This window comes from Pagrus pagrus, assembly GCF_965226575.1.
Source record: "Pagrus pagrus genome assembly, chromosome: 17".
NCBI lineage: Eukaryota > Metazoa > Chordata > Actinopteri > Spariformes > Sparidae > Pagrus > Pagrus pagrus.
Window position 1 is genome coordinate 5746717 of NC_140201.1, and position 20560 is coordinate 5767276.

General features: G+C 40.9%; 1 protein-coding gene across 1 annotated transcript in view; it reads right to left on the reverse strand.

Annotated features, from left to right (window-relative positions):
- Window positions 1–5478: 5478 nt before the first annotated feature.
- nudcd1 (NudC domain containing 1) overlaps window positions 5479–20560 on the reverse strand; it is a 43033-nt gene continuing 27951 nt past the window's right edge. The window contains exons 7-10 of the mRNA XM_084379066.1: window positions 18447–18591; window positions 17394–17519; window positions 9186–9345; window positions 5479–6016 (exon numbers count right to left, since the gene is read on the reverse strand). Coding sequence (XP_084235192.1) covers window positions 5727–6016; window positions 9186–9345; window positions 17394–17519; window positions 18447–18591 — 721 coding nt within the window. The 3' untranslated portion in view covers window positions 5479–5726. The remainder of the gene's footprint in view (window positions 6017–9185; window positions 9346–17393; window positions 17520–18446; window positions 18592–20560) is intronic.

Consider the following 20560-nt stretch of genomic DNA (forward strand, 5'->3'; position numbering starts at 1 on the left):
GAGACCAAACTACACACCTGCAAAGTTCCGTGACTGCATCTTGCACAGCAGCAGTGATAAAATCTGCACTGTACTGTATACACACCTGTCAAAATGCTCACAGGGTAACTCCACCAATTTTAAACATTGATCAATCTGTCACAAGTGCTCATGTTAGAGTGTTGGAGCGAGAGGCAGGATGGATGAGTACAAGTGCCGTGTGCAGGTCTCTTCTCTTCGGGAAGCTGATAAATGATAGATTAGTTTACATGCAATGTGTCTCTCCAAATAAAAAACAAAAAACTCAAGCAGGTGTTCAGACATAAGTGCAACATGGTTGTTTCATTAAGGTTAATTTAATCAGGTTTGTTGGCAACAAGTGTATTTTTCTGGGATCATTTGGACGACTGAGTGGGAGTTGATGCGTCAGTCTGTAGTGTTAATATGGGGCTTTCTTGTAATAATCATGGACTTTGCGTCGTGTTTTTGCTTGTGTGTGCTTGAGGCTCCTGTCCCTCACACACCTGCAGCTCATCTACTCATCAGCTTCAGCACGAGAACAGCGGCCTTCACTCCACTCGCTGCCAGATTGTAGTGAGATTTAGTGTTTCTAGTTCCAGCTTTTCTCTCGTTAAACCCGTTCAACTTCGTCGTTTCCAGAGCCAGTGCAACCTTCGAGCTCCAGCTTCGCAGTCACACCGTCGCCCAGCCTCCTCCACCTCATTCTCGAGCCATACCCCAATCACCAGTGCCTCAGCCTCGACCTCTGCCACCTAGTGCCACGAGCCCCAGCTGCACCATCAGCCTTGGCACTCGCCTGAGCCAACACCTGCCTCCTCCTCACCTGAGCAAAATCAGTAAATCCCATTTATCCATTTCCCACGTCTGGGTGTCTGCTATTTTGGTATATATATTCTATTTCCATATTTTAAAGCTTCTACAGGTAGATGGAAGAGAGGAAAACAAGCCACGGATGGATCCTGCATTTAAAGGGTAACGCCACCAATTTTAAACATCAAAGTGTGTTTACAGGCCTCGGGGAGTGCGACTTCATACTTTAAGAAAAGTCGTGTAAAACATTTTGTGCCTCCAGAGGAAGCTGAATGTAATCTGATGAATGTAATCTGATAAATTGCCTCCAGTGATGTCACTCATGGGCTAAGTTGCATTGTGGGTGATGTAGGCTTCAGGTTTTGAAAAGAAGAGTACCTGGAATAAAAAAAAGGCAACGTCTCTGGTTCCGCTTTATTGATTTTGAGTTCAACAGTGTCATAGGAGTGCAATGTTAGACCAGTGTGCTGCTTTTCAAAACCTGGAGCCTACATTACCCACAGTGCAACTGAGTGACATCACTGGAGTCAGTTTATCAGATTACACGCAGCTTCTTCTAGGGCCACAAAAGGCTTCATACTACTTTTGTCTCATGTGCAGTACTGCTCACCACACTTTTACGTGTAAAACTGGCGGAGTTACCCTTTAAAACGGCTTCTGTGGCAGATCAAGCTACAAAACTTGTCTCCAGGACCACGGATCTGGGCCAGGGGCATAAAGTAGTGGGGCCACCACCTTACTTTGGACTACAGCCATCCTGGAAGACAGCCTTGAGCTTGAGCTTAGCCACACAGTTGTTTTGTGACTGTATCTTGAACATCTGTCACACTATTGTGCTACAAAAATTGGTCCACAGATGGACAGACATATACTCATGCATTATGACATGATACACCAAAATACATCACTAATCATTTTATAATGACATTGTATACTTCTAAATCAAATTAAATTAAATTATTTTTTGTCATTTATCACAAATCACATAGAATTTGAAAACACAAAAAAAGTTGGTGACATCAATGTGTCATTAAAACTGTAAAGACTGTTTCAGAGTCTGCCTTCATTAAAAACAGAGTAATCTGCCACTTTCCATGCGGCTGTAACATTCACTGCCTGCAGAGAGACGGCTGTGCACATATGACATCCAAAAACATCTAATTACTCTCCCCTCCATCTACGGATCCCGTCGGGGAGGAGATCTATTCATTACCGAAGAATGTGCAATCAACTCAACAACGATATACTTCCATGATTCCCCTGCTGCAGAGCTAGTTTACTTTAATCACTTAAAAGGTGCTAATTACACCTGCAGAGAGGAGGCGTCTCATCAGGAGGAGCTGAGCTTTAATCACAAACTGATTGTTTTTTAAAGGCCACTCATGCCTCCCTGTGACACAGTGATAAGTATATACTGATAGATTGATGGTGAATTTAAGACGTATCACAGTTTTGATCACATTTGGTTATTCAGCTTTCTTTAGACGTTATTTTTAAATCATCCAGGTTTCCCCTCTACATCCAGCCTTTCTGTTGGAGGTCTCACAGAAGATTTCATTTGGTCTCCTGTTAATGGTGTCATATTACCCCCTGTAACTGCATATTGAAGGTCATATTACCCCCTGTAACTGCTATAACTTCCAGGGAAACACGGGACACACTAGACAATACATCAGAGAGTAAAGAACGAAGTCTGTGAACATAATGTGAGGAAACTTTAATAAATTCACCCTGTCCGTGAAAATTGCTGCTTAAATCGTGTAAGAGAGTTTTTAATTGGCAACGACAGCTATTAAACAAAGAAAACAACAACTCCCATGATCCCACCCTACTTCACGATGTCATCAAACTACGTATTTTGTCATTGTTTTGATGGAAAGACCCCTAGCGACAGAAATTACATACTGTGCGTTTAAACCTGCATGTTAATTATACTAAAGTGTAATATGACTCAATTAGTTGCCATCATCTGCACTGCATGAACCTCATCGCCCCCCTTATCTGATTATGGTTCATGCGTTAGTAAAAGTACGACCAGTATATCTTTTATCTTTACAAACTGTGGTGAAGAAATATGAGCCACCTGCAGATCGCTGTTCTCTCACCAAACTTGATTTTAATTTACTGCCAGATCGAGTTTCGGGGGATTGATTAGATTTTTAAAAAAGCAGTCAATCTCCAACACAGCTCTTTTAATGAAGTCCTCAAAAAGCAGACTTTTAAAGATGTGGTGTTTACCTGAACGCAGCAATAAGGGGGTTTGGGAAATGCAGCCGGTGAGTAGTAACTGTCATTCATTATCCAACTCTCTGTGGTCAGGCGGCTTGACAGCATGTTTTTTTTTTCTTTGGGTCCAAGTAAAGTCAGAGAAGGTCCTCGGAGACATGATCTGCTCTGACAGGCCGCCTTCAAGTAATCCATGGACGCCGCTACCGCTAATAAAAACAAGTGGTGCAGTGTAATTCAATTGCACACCAATAATTAAATAAAACTGAGAGTGAAACAGGATTTTCCTGAGCAAAACAATGACAGAGTGAAGAGAAAAGGGTGATTACCCATGGTCTGCAGTGAGGCTTAGCAGAGGAAAACAAATCGCCTCAGAGGCAGCGACGACTCGGGGGAGCCGAGGACACAAATTGCTGATAGTCTCCACAAAATTGCCTTTCTTTAGTAAGACTATTGAATTGTAAAAACCAAACTGCCTTTGACTCGCTGAGGCACGGCTCCTTTGGTTGTTCCAGTTCACACAAACACTGGCAATTTCAAGCTAGATCAATACATTGGTTTCAGCGGTTCTCCTTTAATTCCTGAGTATTTTGCAAGTTTTACTCCAGACAGCAAACAAAAAGCTGAAAGACTTCTGTTTACTGTTGCCTTCAGTCGAACATGAAGAGACACAGATAGGAATCTATTTCCTGCAGGAGTCAGAGGTGATGTTGTGTCTGAGCCTCTCGCCTTTTCTGATCCTATCCTGCGATAACCTTCATCCCTGTGTCTCCCCTGCCTGTGTCTCGTTTTTCTCGTGATACAATCAAAGAAATATAAAAAAAGAAGAAGTGGACTATATTTTTCTTTTTACACAAAAAGTCCATTAGAGTCCCTCTCGGGTCTTTTTTATATTTCGTTGGTCAACTGGATGAGTGGGCTTCTTTGGGGATTCTGAAAATAGGGAGAGGAAATGTCACCGCTGAACAAGTGAGGCAGAAATGGTGGCTTACTGGCAGGTTTTCTGCTTCGGTATGAGGATGTGAAAAATAGGAATTGACAGCAAACTGCAGCGTTTGATGCTGGAAGAAATGTTAAAACCAGAACTTTCCTCCATTATACTGTATGTCCCAGGTTTCTGGTTTAATTGCTCAGAAAAAACAACTCAATCTCTAGAAGATTACCTTGGTATATTACAAAAATTTCATAGTTTTCATAATTGCATTGTGCTGAACAACTTACAATAGAGAGGCGACGTCACGCCTTACCGGTGGACCACCATGCTACTTATTTCAGAAAAACTTTGTATCGTAGCTAATGAGAGAAAAATCATTTTTTTGATCTCGCGTGACTCACACATGATTTTTGTTCATTTAAAAGATATTTTTTCAACTTGAGACAGTCAGTTTGTCATAAAACTAATGAAATATAAGGCTGTGAAAATACGTAATTATAAAGAGTACACAGCCAGCAGTCTCGTTATTGATATGTAAAGCTGCCATGTTGGTGTTGGTGACGTATTTCGAGCGAGATGACAAACATCATACGTGGAGCTCATGGCACAACAAACAGGTAAAAAAATTATTTGTCTCTTGCAAACTACTACAGTACAAAGTTTTTGTGAAATAAAGTCCATCGCTGCCTGGATTATGTTCAGAGACTGTTTCTTCCCTTCAGTGAAGGGACACCATTCTCTGGTTGGGTTTGGGTACCAACATCCTTCTGACTAAAGTTAGGGAAAGACTGTGATTTGGGTTAAATGTTAATATAAACAAAATCTCTTGCCGCAAGTCACTGCTGACTTTTTCTGTACAGGAGACCTTGTTCTTGTGACCTTTACCTTTACCAAGTGCTGCCAGAGCCTAAACATAATCAGAAAAAGGTTGAATAATGCTGTAGTCACTGTAGTGTATTGCAAGATTGCCTATTTTTCAAACAAATTAAATGAAATAAGTTGTCAGTTAACATTTCACTGATATGCTCAGTACAACATGTTTGTGACTTGACAGATACGTTAATTAACAACCTTTTCTCTTTAATAGAAAACGTAATTCGGTTTCGAGACAGGGCTGCAAAGAAATATAAGAATAATATAGAAGTGCAGCATTTCCACTTCAACCGTCAGAAAAAAAAAAATTTTGAAGAGACGAGATTGAATTTTTAGGCCTCTCGAGATTTTAGACTTCAAGTCCATCTGATCCGTCCAAGATTGAGGCTAATGCGACAGGAGCCAGTGAGATGTGTGAAACATGTTTATGGAAATTTATGGAAATTAATGTTCGCTTCTTTCATACTTTCACAGTAATGATTGTAAGATGAGCCAAGGAGAGGGATTTCCTCAGTGTCCTCCTCCCCGCTGACCATGTAACAAAACACTACAACCACCCGTCAGCCTTCAATCAGCCAGTCGTTCATTAGGAGGACTGCATATAATCGTATTTGTACATGAAATGTATACTTCAGCATCATCAAACACTTTTATTAGAGTTTGTCTTTCAAAACATGGCTCCTTATTTTTCGACCTTGTAGACATTTAGCAACACTGAGGACTTGCGAGGGATGAAACATGAGGAGAACTTCACAAACATAACTCAGCACAGACATGAGGAGGTTTCTTTTCCGGTCGTAGCAGACGACACATCTTCGGTTTGGAATGATCGCGCTCTGACGGGGGACAGAGATCAAAATCTAAAGCTAACAGAGTCCCAAATCTAATTATTATTGACCTTTAGAACAAAGAGGTGGCTGGAGGTCAGGATGTACAGTCTCTCATTGGTTGCTCGGAAGCCCAGGATTGGTTTATCTGAGTCCAGGCTGGCCACCTGTTGCTTGGCAACCTGCCCAATCTGACGGCCCTGCTTCCTGTTGAAAAGGACGGTTTCCACCGGCGACGGTTGGCGGTAGATGAATGAGCGGCGGAGACACTCGCACAGGGAAGCGTAGGAGAAGTTTGGAGCGCAGGTCGCAAACTTTTTGTCCCGTTTGGAGGCCTGGACGTAGCCTGCGGAAACAAAAAGGTAACATCAGAGAGGATCAGTCACACAACAGCACACGTTTGCAGGAACACAGTGTCCCTACAGCAGTCGGGGTATCAGGGCCTTTCTCAGTGGAGCCTTAATGGTAATAATGTGAGTGCTTCAAGCAAGAAGTCCAGTTCAATCCAGTAGTTCTGAAAAATGACCTCTTGAGTTTGCTTCTGGGAAAAAAATGGCTCAAACAGTGTTGGTTCTGGTCAAACAACACTGGGGACTTCAACTAAATGGAACTTTTAATGATTTATTTTTTCTTCTTTTAGGACCACAACAAAACAAATCGAACCTTGAAATGAATTGTTAATATTAAAGTTTTCAAGTCGTTTACAAAGATAAAATGTTGAATAATTGCTGGTTCCGGTTCCTAAATGAGTGGATTTGTAGATTTTTTCCATTTTAATTCAGTGTAAATTAAATATCTTTGAGTATTTGACTGAAAGGGTACACACGGGTAATTTGAATTGGTCGTTTACAGGTTCTGTTTAATCAAACAATAATAAACCCGCAGCACTGACGTACTGTCGTTCTTTCAGTCTTTTGTTCTGTTCAAAGTAGCAGAAAAGTATTTTAAAATATCTTAAAGCGCACACAACCCGCTCAAGTTTTCTAAAGCAGAAGGTCACTTCATACGATGACGACAGGAGAGGACAAAGAGCCGACGGTGGTGAACTGAGCTTTTGTTTGGCCTCCATCGCTGCTGAAAAACACATTAGCCTCCACTCTTATAACCTGATTAACCACTTCCTGCTTGATGAGATTTCCCATCTGACACCAGCGTGTTTCAATAACAGTAGATGGGATATTTTCTCCACCGCTGATTCACTTTGTCATTAAGACTAATACGATTATTTTACAGAATAATGTTGGAGAGGCTCGACCAGCACAATCAATACCAAAAAAACGTTACTGAAATCATCTCATCTCAACTTTATATACTGTACACATAAACCTAATGCTTGTTTCAACAGTGCAGAACTTATATTTTCAATTTCAGAATGAGCAAACTTTGAACGGTCCATTAAACGCTGGCTTAATAGACCCTCACACCTGTGCAAAGAGAATAATAACAACAGTCTTTTCTATCGCACCTTAACAAGCTTCAATTGGATGTTTTCATCGCATTTTCTTCTGGGCCTCATCTGAACTCACTTGGATCATTTCTGAAAATATCACCAGGGATCCATCTGCACTCTCAAATTGGATAATGTATTCCAGACAGAGTTGCGAAGATTGATAAAGAGAGAGAAAAAAAATAAAAAAGAAGAAGACAAATGATGATGTCGCACCCGTCAAAGTGGAAAATTGAAATAAAACTTGTTCCAGATGCCGTCGTTGAGGAGAGATAGATGAGGAGATAAACTAAATGAAGACTGATTGCTAGAGACTCGTAAAATGTGTACACTAGCTGATGGTCTGAGTATTTGATTTGCAATTTGGAGCTAAATTAAAACAACAGTCTGAACACATCAGTCACTCACTGAGCTAAGAGGCACAGTATAATCCAGTTGTCGCCCAACGTTTTTATAATCAGGCCTCTTTAAATGATTTATTGGCAGAGCGGAGGACAGAGACCTGTTGATGGTCCTGTTTTCATACAATCTTCATACATTTATTTTTGTCGTTGGCCACAAGCAGTGTCAATAAACTCTCTCTTGTCATTAACTGCAGTTTTATTGCAGCCATCTAAAAATGTTCTGTCATCTATCCGCTGCAGCGCTGGAGGCACGGCAGCAGCATGACAGCGGATGTAAACAAAGTTAATTGCTGCGAGAATGAATAATTCAACCCGACTCGCCATGATTCATCAAAAATGGAAATTAAGACAGGCTTCTGCTGAGAACGCTGGTTACACCTTCAAACCGCTCCCGCATACTGTATCTTAAAGGAGCCCTGTGGCCACTAGGGGCACCATAGAGTCATGTTTCATGTCCCAAACAGCATTTTAGGTCACTGAAAACTGACTTTCAGAAACTAGAACACAATTTACTGAAGTACTGTTCTACAGTACAATTTTGAGGTACTTTACTTGAGTATTTCCTTTTTCTACTACTTTATAGTTCTTCTCCACTACGTTTATTTAATAAATTTAGTTACTAGTTACTTTGCAGATTCAGATTATTATTAAGGCCAAAGTTGCACATTTCTTAATTAGTTAAATTAGTTCATTTTGGATTTTTTGGAAACAATGACGCAGACACTAACGTTCCCTTCCTCACTGGGACTTATCCACCCTGTGATGGCGACGGCTGTGACGCCAAACTCGAGGCTTTTCAAACGATAGTCCACAAACCAATGGGTGACGTCATTGTGAGTTTACTCATGACGTGTGACAAGGATGTTCAACAAGAGCATAAAGGTGATGCAACGCACATTTCTGTCAACAACAGGAAATGTTGTCAAGGTCAGCCAAGTGTTTACCTGCGTGACTCATGCTTCAGAGTCTTTTGTGGCAACTTACACCAAGGAAATGAAAATCTCAGAGAATGTCACACACCGTTAAACAAAGTACACATTTTTTTCATGGTCCTAGCTTTATTCGCTGTGTGCTGAAGGCAAAGGTGCTGATTAGCAATAGAAAAGGCTGCAGAAGAATGCTTTTGTTCTGTTTCTGCGGATAACAGCAGATCAGCTGAGTGTCAGTGTGGAGGATGCGGTAGAAGAAAGTGAGAAACACTGAACTTTTCACTTCTTCATCAGTCTACCAGTGCAAAGGTTAAATCGAATTTAATCCTTATTTAATCCCAGATAGCCGTAAGAGCAGGTCTACCCTTAAATTTCAAATAAAATCAGACGGTATCTCAAGTTAGACTCCTGAAGATGACTGAAAACTGAGGTACTTCATGCATTCAACGTGTTAGATCTCAGGACACATACAGTGTGTTATGGTCAATGTTAATAAACTAGAGACTTGAGTGACATAATATGACTCACAGCTTAATCACAGCGTTATTTGATGTAGATACAGTACAATGACGCAAAGCAACTGTGGTGCTCTGTGATGTCCTGGCTTCTTCATGCTAACACTTGATGAGTCACACACACTGCCTAACATTTCTGTAGGGTTTATGGGAGATACTAACACAGATTCTTATAGCTAACTGGAAGACTCAGAAAAGGCGTTTTTGATGAAGATCTTACCCAGGGCGTTGAATGTGGCGATGTGCTCCCACATGTTACTGGGTTGGTCGGGACGAGGCTGCCACACCAGAGCGTCCACGTCATGTCTGAGACAGAGACACGGCATATCGGACGGGTTCACGTCAACCGTGAACAGGTACTGATGGCTGCCCAGATTCACCTGGAGGAAAAGGTGTAGGTGTGAATTAGAGTTGGTTCATTTCTTAAGTCTGTCAGCCGTCACATTTTACCGTATAATTAACAAGTATTCTGTCGGCTTATTCCTCTGTGACCCCGGAGCAGGTTGGGGGACAGTGATGGACAGTTTAACTACCTTGAGGATAAATCCTGTGACTTTCTTTTGCAACTGCTCAACTGTATGAAGCAGGTATAATGCAAACCTTGAATTGCAGTACTGCTGCCATTATTCTTGACTCTTAGCCAGGGTTTATCAGGCTGATTCATCTGCGATTGCACAAATAAAGTACCAAACAACAGACCTCAAAACCAGTGGACCAAGCAACATGTCGATCAGAGGAGGACATCGTCGAGCCAAGACTTAAAATTCATAAAACCAAGACAGATTTACCCTCACAAGGACTTTATCCAAAATGCAAATTAATGAAAGTTTTTCAAGGACATGGCATGACTGACAGGAAAGATTGTTTTTCTGATTTATTGTGTCAGTTCGGACGAACACCAAGCTCTATTTTTGATAGAATTTCATCCTTCAGTTCTTCCTGCCTTCCTTTCTTTCCCTCTTTCCTGACTACCTTCATTCATTACTTCTTTCTTTCTTTCCTTCTTATGTTCCCTTGTTCTTTTCTACTTTACTTTTGGTCCTTACTTCTTTCCACACTTCCTTCCTTTCTTTTTCTTTATAACTTTCCCTCCTTCTAACCTGCAACACCTTTCTTCCTTCCTTCCTGCTTTCTTCCCCTATTTCTTTCTTTCTTTCTTAAACCTTCCTTCCTTCCTTCCTTCTTCCTACCTATTTTTCTTTGATAAGTTTTGTAAATTTTATTTTTTTTTTTTTTTTTTTTTAGACTTTATTGTCTGTCATGAGTGACAGAAATTCTGCTTTGACAGGCTCGTATAAAAGAACATTAAAATCAAAACATAAAAACAACATTTAAGTGCAATCATGCGAGAAAAAACAGAGGAGGGGGGCTGTTAAAAGCAGCAGCAATGTGTTCATTTTTAAACACATTTCAGTTTCTATTTATCTCGTATTTTTGTCACGTGGATAAAAGGAAGGTTGTTCCAATGTTTCTGTTTTAATGGTTTGAAAATTCCTGCAGGTTTCTCTGCGGTTTCTTCCCACGTGGTTACCAAAATCAATAAACAGAGAGCTTAATATTACTGTTAGTGGCAGATCTTCATCTTGAAAATCAGTATGGCCATCACAGGTAAAGAGCTATACTTCATAGTATGTGATAACAGCCATAAAATCAATGCATTCGTCCCACATTCACCTCACTCTGATGAAAGTGCTTGACGTAATTGCATGTGTGTTTTTGTACTCTTCTCATCTGACCCCATTTTGTTTTGGACAGAAAATGACTGCTGCTGTGACATAATCGGCCCTCGACATCCGACTGTTCACACTGATCCTTCACTCGGTGTCAACACACATCCTACGAATCCAACTGCCAACACGTCTCGGAGGCTGTCAGGCAGAGCTGTCCTCCCCATCTCAATACACACTTGACAGGCATTGAAAATCCAGCATAAACCAGCACATATGTTGGTGGTTGATGGTTGCACATAATGACAAGACTTTTAGCAAGCCATCACTCCTCCACTCTAAAATTCATTTTCTTGCCACTTGTGTTGTTTTGTGGCTGTAGTTCGCTCATGCTTCAGTCGAGTGTGTAAGGGTTGACTGACAAGGACGACAGTGAAGGGTCATGATTTGTGAGTAATAAAAGCACATAACAAAAAACATGTAAAAAGAGTAAGTACGCAAAATCTATTTACTTGAATCAGAGGATTTGTATTGGTCATGGACTGCAGAGTGTGACGAGGTTTCACTGAACTCAAAACCTACTGCAATGCAGTGATTTCGATGATTAGCTTGCCCTCTGTGCACTGAGAAAAAACTAATCCATCAGTGAAATCAGCTAATGTTCAAGTGATGTATGAACAGTCAACTTTCCACGGCACACAGCTGCAAAATTGAGTATTGTGTATTGGGTATTATTTTCTATTTCCCATCACCCTAAAGGCCGAACTTTCATTCACTTTTCAGGATTAGTTTCTGATGTAGGAGACCTCACAGGGTCACTTCACCCAAATGACAAAGATAAAACTAAACAATAAAACAAGGTGGTGTTTTCTGAACACGATGGTGTCAAGATCAGATATCGCCACATTCAGTGTTTCGCACACATAGACCTTACTTGGGCGGGCCACCCGGGTATATTAACAGCCACCAAAGTAAATTTGATGACCCGTTTTAGCATTTTTTCATCCATCTGACAGAACGGCGCCATCCATGATCAGTTAACAGGTGGATATTCTCCCCTCGTTCTTTCCCTTTCGTCCTCTGACAATCCCACCTTCTCTGCAGAGAAACAGAGAGAGAGACCTTCCTGGTGTTACGTGTCTACTGTAAATGAGCTGTCTGCGGTGTGACCTCTCTTGTTTATTGAGGGCCTATTCATGGTGTTGTTTTGTGAAAGCTTATAAGTGCACCAGGTCCTCTGCTACCACACGGATAAAACTGAAGTGAATTGTGTTTCATTTGTGCACGTCAGAGCACTGGTAAAATACATGATACTCTGGAGAATCCACAGACCTCGTGGACTAGTCGATCAACTCAAATGTAATCATTTGATTATCGATTTATCATTCCAGCTTCTCAAATCTGAATATAAACTAGTCCTCCGTGGGTTTTGGACTGACAGCAGAAAGTGAGAGTGAAAGTATTTTTCCTGCTATTTGAAGGACACACTATTCAGACAGCGAGATGCGCCTACACAGGCCAGTTCACAACATGCATTCACTCTGCTTTAATGATTAGAGAGACTGCTTTCAGTTATTTTAAACGTTTCCATGCACGCAGTCATGTCCCTGCAACAAATACTGTGATACATTGAAGCAGCAAAAATAAAAGCTTTTGTTATAAACTTAACAGGTTATAGAAAACTCTCCGGAGAAGATAGAACTGAAGGTTGAGCTTCTAAAAATAATATTTTTAGCCAGCTGTGATGGCTTTTTTCAGTGAAAGTACAATATAAACATTTCCACTTAAATTGTGATCCTTACTTTGGGAGTCTCCACTGACAGTTTAAATCTAAATATTCAAAATAAGTCTTCTGCCTCTGGTGCAGTGAATGAAAGATGAAGGCACTGACAAAGAAATGTGGCTCACCGATTTGACAAACACAGTCCCGATTGTAAACAAAAGATAAAATCTTGGGTGTAAGATTTCATACTTTTAGAAAATCTTGTTACTTCTCTGTCAACATCTGACACCTGAAACATAATAAAAATCTTAGCTCTTACTCATGGATGCTGGGAGTGAGTGGGTGCTGACATTTCCTCGGGTATTACGGTGACTGTTTGATAAAGATATTTGGAAACTGGAAACTAATCATTTTTGGCAGCTGACTCAACTCTCTGCCACCTTTATTGAGAATCACATTACCCAGCAAAAACAAAACTAGATCCTCAAACACGTGCTAAATACTTTTTAAGATTAATTTTCTTTCCTTCTCAAAGTCAGTGACTAAGTGTTGTTGTTGTATGACTCATATAGCTTCTTCACCTACACTTGGCCAGGGTCTTTGAAAGTCGATCTATTTCCTCTGACATTCTGTGGCCTGTTAATGGTCACAGTCTGAAAAAGGAAAACATCCAATTATGAGGCTTTTACACCTTTTCCAACAACTTCTGGCCTGCTTTTTTCTGTTGGATATGTACTGTAGATTGTTCAGGTTTTATCTTACAAACCAGGTTAATCAGAAGTGTCAAAACCTCTATGAAAAACTTCATTAGAGCCAAACTTACAAGATAAAAGTAAAATAAATGTTTCTTCCACTTCCGCTTCCTTACAAAGCCATTACTGAATAAGGCAAATGCGTTTCACAGCCAGAAGCGGAAGAAAGCATCGGATTAACCTCCGAGTCCAGAAACTCCTGCTAATTCCTCCGTTACCTGTGAAACTGAGATACGCTATTCAATATAGAGAGCGATAAAATACATGAAAGTTAAGCTCAGCTCTTTGGGGAACAGAGGATTTTTATTAAAGGCTGTGAATACTTTGTCAATTATGCCGTTGTCCCAGTTAACATCATAAAATACTCAATGATTTATAGAAAGAGAGCTTGTACAGCATGTAAAGTAGATACGGTATATACTTAATATTTATCCTAAAGCTTCATTCAACAACAGCAGCTTTACAAATACGCAACACACTGTCCAACTTCTTTGTTGTTTCTGAAGCTTCCAAGCTCAAGAATGAACCTGCAGGATCAATATTCAGTACACTTGCTACATAAGTCCCTTTGTAGATACTACATACTGTGTTTTCTTGTTTTATGATTAACATGATTGATGCACTCAGTATAAAGTACAGCAAATGGACTCTATATGGGCAAGTACTCAGAATAAATTACTGGTATCTGCTCTTGGTCTGAAAAGAAAAACCTTATTAGTGAATACTCTTTCTTTTTATCAAAGGGTTTAGACACTTTAAAGATGAAGGACAGGAAGTGAGAGGTTGGCATTACAAAAGCAAAAGCAAATGCATCTGTGCACAGAGGCCAGATGCCTGTAATAACAGCCGAAATGCCAACTGTCTGTCATCATCGTCAGCCCTTCCGTCATGCTCTTCCTGCTGCCGCTCACTCGCCTTTACAGGCAGATGACTAATCGCTGTTGATTTAGATTTCTTCCTGCCCGAGACCATGAACTCTGTCTTTATAATCCATCCGTCTTTTGACTGTAAAGACACTTGTTGAATCAAACAACAGTCAGCCGTGCTGACATCTTGTGTCAATCTCTTGGATATCAGATTTAATTAGTGCCTCTCCTTTGGATAAAAGGGGAAGACACCAGATTATTTTACAGCTGGTATAATTATGTATTTTACACAAAAAAAACCTCAGTACATTCAGTTTTTGTGGACGCTGTCTGTGCTCTGATATTGTAAGATGTTGATTGGCTTGTGGAGTCACAGTTGTCCTGGTTGACGTGCCAACACTATGAAAGAGACACGTTTCACACCATGTTTTCACTATCACTCAGAATGATTCAGTGAAACATGGGGTTTCACAAAAACTGCAAAAACAAAAACAAAAAATCTTGTTGTAATTCCAACATTGTCTGCTTCAAGACAGCCACCATCATCCCTGGACCGAAAAAGTCTGCTGTCCCTAGTTTTAACAACTGCCGCCTTGTGGCTCTCGCCCACATCCTGCTGAGGTGCTTTGAGAAACTGATTCTCCATCAGCTCAAGTGTAACATCCCTGCCAGCTTGGACCCTCACCAGTATGCTTTCAGAACCAACAGATTCACAAAAGACGCCGTATCCACCACTCTTCACAATCTCCCCCAGGAAGCTGATTGAAAAACTTAACACTCTGAGCTTGAGTACCACACTCTGGATATTGGACTTCCTCACAAGCAGACCCCAGGCATTTCAGATTGGCACTTACACCTCCTCTAAGTTAGTGCTCAACATCGGAGCACCCCAGGGTTGTGCGCTAAGCCCCCTTCTTTTCACACTATACACTCATGAATGCACTCCCAGACATCGAGGGAACTTTGTGAAGTACGTAGACGACACCACCACCCTCGGCCACATTATAAACGACGATGAGACTTCATATCGAGAGGTAATAAACAATCTTGGTGGTGCACAGAGAATAATCTACTGCTCAACATCAGCAAAAGCAAGCAGGTGATTGTTGATTTTAGAAAAATGGAGGCAAAGACACACCCCTGTCTACGTCAGTGGAGCTGCCGGGAAAAGTTTGACGATTACCAAAGCCTCTGGGCCATTTTCATGGGGAAAAAAATGTTAACCTCAGGCGTTGCTAGAGGAAAAGTCATTAGGTACTCTCTGAGGACCTTGAATGTCTATATAAAATTTCAGTTGGAACCAAGCTGGCGACAGGAGGTAGAGCAGGTCGTCCAGTAATCGCTAGGTTGGTGGTACAATCCCCAGATCCCGCGGCTGCATGTGAAAGTGTCCATGGGCAAGATACTGAACCCCAAATTGCTTGTGATAGCTGTTCCAATGGTGTGTGTAAATGGCTGAGCGTAGCGTGAATGTGACAAGTGTTGTAAAGCGCGTTGAGTAGTAGGTAGACTAGAAATGTGCTATATACATTAACCATAACAATGTGGTGGACTGACTAACAGCACAATATGTACATTTGCATGGCGTAAAACACACATCACTTTCAAGTTATACCTGCATGTCCTGCTTTTTCAACATACAATAACTATAAATGTATGCCTGCTTGATTTTCAGTAATGTTAGTGATAATCAGGAATCTTTTTTTTTTTAAATGTTTTTAACATTTCCTAAATCTTCTTTTCAAAAGAAAGCCCCGATAGCCAAAGCCTGCAGTAAATACAGCCCCTTTGTAAAAGGTATTACAGATATGGTCAGTGGATATGACTCACAGCCTCCCTCTGGGGAACAAGCATAAAAAACGTTCTTCATCTTTTCAACTGGGATCAGAACCAAAGAGAAGCACATCGACAAAGGTGCCAAATTAATAGAAGGCGCCACAATTTTAAGCTGAAAGGTTTTTATACAAAAGGTCAGCATATGTCCTAGTGGGCAGGCGAGCGACTGAAGCATTAAGGCGGATACAATGAGGGTGGCAATGGAAGAATAGAAAGGTAAGGCTTCCTGGATAAGATACAGATAAACACAGACGTCTACACACACATGCACACACTTGTATATACACTCACATGTTCACACACATGTGGAACAAACAGACCCAAATGTCCTTCAAAAGGCTGATGGTACAGGTACGATTACAATCCACCTCACTTAAGGGCAGCAGCTTGCCTGGCTGCACTATTTGCAGAGTAAATGGAGGGAGAAACATTAAAGGGTATTCACATCAAGCCCTTCATCACTGCCCGGGCAGAAACACTGCACCTTACATTCAATGTGCATCATTAGCCTTTCATTAAATAATGAAAGGGTTTATTTCTGACTGTTTGGAGAGTTTTTGTGATGGAGAATTCTTGATCGTAAACACGGAGATTATTTTGTGCGACTGACACAGAGAAAGTGAAAGAGGAGCATCACTGATGGACATACACTAACGTCCACAAATGAATAGAGCTTCGAATAAAAGAGCATTCATTTATATTTCCAAAATACAGAGTAAAGGTTGTTACAATTGCTTCATCAATATTTGCGTCACGGAGTATTCAATTTGACTTTTTATGCCATTACTATCTAAGCGTACACGTCACTTTATAAATAGATTTACGTTTACTCCACCTGAAACAGGCAGACTGTTAGAGTCTTTGAGAATATAGTCGGAAATATCTTTTTCAAGAAGCTGATAATAAGTCTTTTGATACAGAGCTTTTTTTTATCAGACAGAAGGAAACCATATCTTTGTAAACACATTAGGAAAGTCCACTTCTTTTTCTGTACAGAAGCAGAGAGCCAATATGTGACTCATCTGCGACCTGCACAACAACCGAGAAATCTGGAAACAATAACATGAAAAATTAAGTAAAGAAGGAAACCTGACGCCACTTTGATGCATCAGACCTTGTCAAAAACTTTGGTTGTTGATGGGAACCTGTGGCTTTTTAATCACAGTTCAACCTTTCTAACCACTCGAAACTCCTGCTAAGTGACATGTTGTACCCTGACAAATATGTTGTCAGACTGAGTGTCTATAAAAATAGATCCGGCTACAATAGTTCAGCTTCTTACTATGCGAGACACGAGGAGGGGTGATGGAAATGAAGTGGGTATGCCTGTTCCTTCTCTACTGGGCCTTTGTGGAGCTCTCTGGTCAAGTGGCTTGCTAAGGGCCAAGGCCGGCGCAGGCTCGCTCACTGGGGGCAAGGCGGAATAAAACATGCTCTTATACCGGCAGTGAGCATCTGGTAGCCAACAGTGTACTTGAGGGGAATGAAGGATGGAAATGACCAGAAATGTTACAAATGAGGTCTCGGGCTTGATAGATTGGAGAATCAGTGTGTTTACTAGTGATGGAGAGAGGTGTTACTCACCACCTGAGTGGGCTTGAGCGATTCTCCATCAAAGTGTGTGAGGCTGAAGCTGTCTTCTGGGAACCCATCACAATCTTCCAGCTCCTGAGAATTACAAGGGGGCTTGTCCTTGTCAGGGTTTCCGTTCTGGACAAAAAATGACAGAGGCTTGGGTTACACTTGTTTTGCATTTATTAACATTTAAAAAGGCTTGATTTGCACAGAGGGCCTCAAGAGGGCCCGGGTGATACTTATGAAGCTGGAGGAGAGAGGAACTGGCCAAAACATGCTGTCAAACATGAGACTGTGAGTGACTCTGAAGACCTGTGTGTGATGATGTGTACAAGACGTCAGGAAGAGGAGGCCTCAGAGCAGCTGAAGAGGGAAAGGATAAAGACGAGGCCTGAGAGGAGGGAGGGGGATGCTCAAAGCTAGAAGGGTTGGCTTAAATAAGAAATGTACGGCAGGTCATGAGAAAACCCTCTGAGAAAACAAAGCCAGAGCTGTGCTTCATGAAAGTTTTATGTTGGAGTAATATTTTCCAACACATACTGCTGATTGATTTAACAGTGAAGGGATTTATCAATAGGGCCGGGTACTATGACAATATATACTGTGACAACTGCCGGGAACTTTTCCATGCTGTTTATCGAAAGACATCATTTATATGTCCGGGTGTAGTAAACCATTTCAAGTCAGTTGGCAGGACTGTTTTACGGTAATGTTGGGTTTACAGGATAGTTGTTTTAATATGTTTTAATAACTGTGTGCTTGCTTGCAGACAAATTTTACATTTTTACATCTTCAGCTGATCTGCTTTGTATCGACCCAAAATGGCTATCGCCAGCGTGGGGGCTTAAAAATATCATTTTTCTCCAGGATATAGCATTATAAAATATTTGTGTCCCAACAGTATAAATGTTGCTAAACTGCTACTATAACTTTGGACAAAGCTGGGTTACTTTGTCAAGTTTGGGATATTTTCATGCATGTTTTAACGAAAGCAGAGATAAAAGAGACTGTTTGGAGCATTTAGCATTTAAATTATCAGTATAATGTAGAGAGTGAGCCCACCAGGTCTTCAGAGGTGAGGTACGTCAGTCTCTCGTGGATGAGGGCAGCTTGCTCGTCGTTCATCACGTACTCCCCTCTCCTGTCACCCATCACCAGCTCCGGCCACATCGGTCCCTCACTGCGCTTCTGCAGAGTCACCTCCAGGCTGAGGACACATTCATATTCACATTCACATTCAAACACATACGAATAAACATGAGCTCTGTGTCATTCAAAGTGTTGAGTCTTCTACTATATTTAAGCAATAAGATTTCCATCAAAAATCAAGTTAATCCACTGGGTTTTGACACCCTCAGATGGTGGAAGTAGATGCAGACTTTTGTGTTGATTCTACAGCCAACAACAGAGAAATTGGATGTTTGCTTGCACCTTTAGCATCTTTGTAAAGCAACAGCAGACAGGGAAGTGGACAGGGCATTCACCACCTCCATGACCGAGGTAAAGCTGTATACACATTAACGGAAAGGGAAAACCCCAACAAACCCAAAAGCATAATATAGCCTCTAATATAGCGTGCAGTATACAGACATGCAGCGTCAGAAAAGCTCACTTCATGTTTTCCTAAATGCCACGCCAAGCTGCTTCAAACAGCTAAAAGCCAAAAGTTCAGGTTCCACAATTTCAGAAAGTGTCCGAGAGCCTGATTTTTATGAACTACAGAGCGCACAGTGTACTTCTGAATGAGTTTGATGCAATCAACCAGTAAATATCCAATCAGGAGCAGTCTAGTGGCCAAAAATCCTGTTCTGATGAGAAAGGTCAGAGGAGAACTTGAAGAGTTGCTTAGGCTGACGGTAGTGTGGCCAATCTGGTTCTGACACCAATTATGTTCCTCGGTGAGAAGTGTTTGAAGTTGATCAGCAGAATAAATCAAAGAAGAGACGGACGAAAAAACTAAAGCAAAAGAAGCAGAAATGTCTTTACCTGAGGGGTAAAAGCCTAAAAATGTTAATCTGTGCAGAGCTAAATACTGTCCACTATACAAGAAGTTTTTGAACTGACATTTAGACTAAAAATGTGATACATCAAAATAACTGCAAAATCATTATCTACCAATATCAGGGAGTCTTTTTTTAATGTTAAAGGGGAATTACAGTATTTCTGGGCCTTGTATTGACATGTTTTGGATGTAAACATTTTTTACTTACTTGAAATTGTGCCAGTAGTGCTGGAAGCCGCTACACAGTTGCAATGGCTGCAATGTAATCCTTTGGGATGACTCTGACCATTACATCCAAAAAAAATCCTATTTTTTTGTCACTGACAGGCTGAGGTTGTTATTGTAAGTGTCTTACAACATTACAGAAGCAATTCCTGCGAATAGAGGTTGTAGCCTCATCTTAACATGACCTTGGAAATAAATTCTTACTGGCAGTTCCTTTCTGTTGACTCTAAACTCTCTCTTCCTGCAACAACTCACATCTCACAAGATTTCAGGGCAAGACTTCTCCTTGAATGAGACTTGTGTTTCTGGTTACAAAAAGGATCTAACTCTTCAACAAAAAGGTCTACGTCTGTAGGGATGGTTTCGTAATGCTTTCAGACACTCAAAATAACAACCTCCGCTGGTCAGTATCAAAAACAAGCACTTTTAGTGGATGTAGCTTTGATGGTCTGAGTTGCACCAAAGGATTACGTCGCAGCCATTACAGCTGTGTTGCGGCTGCCAGCTGAGGCGATCTACTGGACTGATTCCCAAACTTTTGGTAAGTGTGACTTATTTACACACCAAAACATATAAATATAGGGCCCAGGTTTAATAACACCAGAATTTCCCTTTAAATAAACAATACATTCATTGAGAAATAAGGCGCAATAATTTACAACGGAGAGAAAAAGAAGTCAAAGAGAAGTTCTGTAATTTTTTGTCACTTAGATATCAAATAAATGTGACCAGCGATCAATTCTACATGGCTAATTTCACCAATTGATCATTAATTACTGACAATAAATATCCGCACAAACACTTTAGATTATGTGCTATTAATAGGCTGCAGCTGTGGAGACTGCACAATGTTACTCTGTCTTTCTAAAGAGGAAATCTATACACTCGCTCCTGTGTCACTGGAGGGTGCACAATGAATTCAATACACGGACACATGAGCCTAATCATC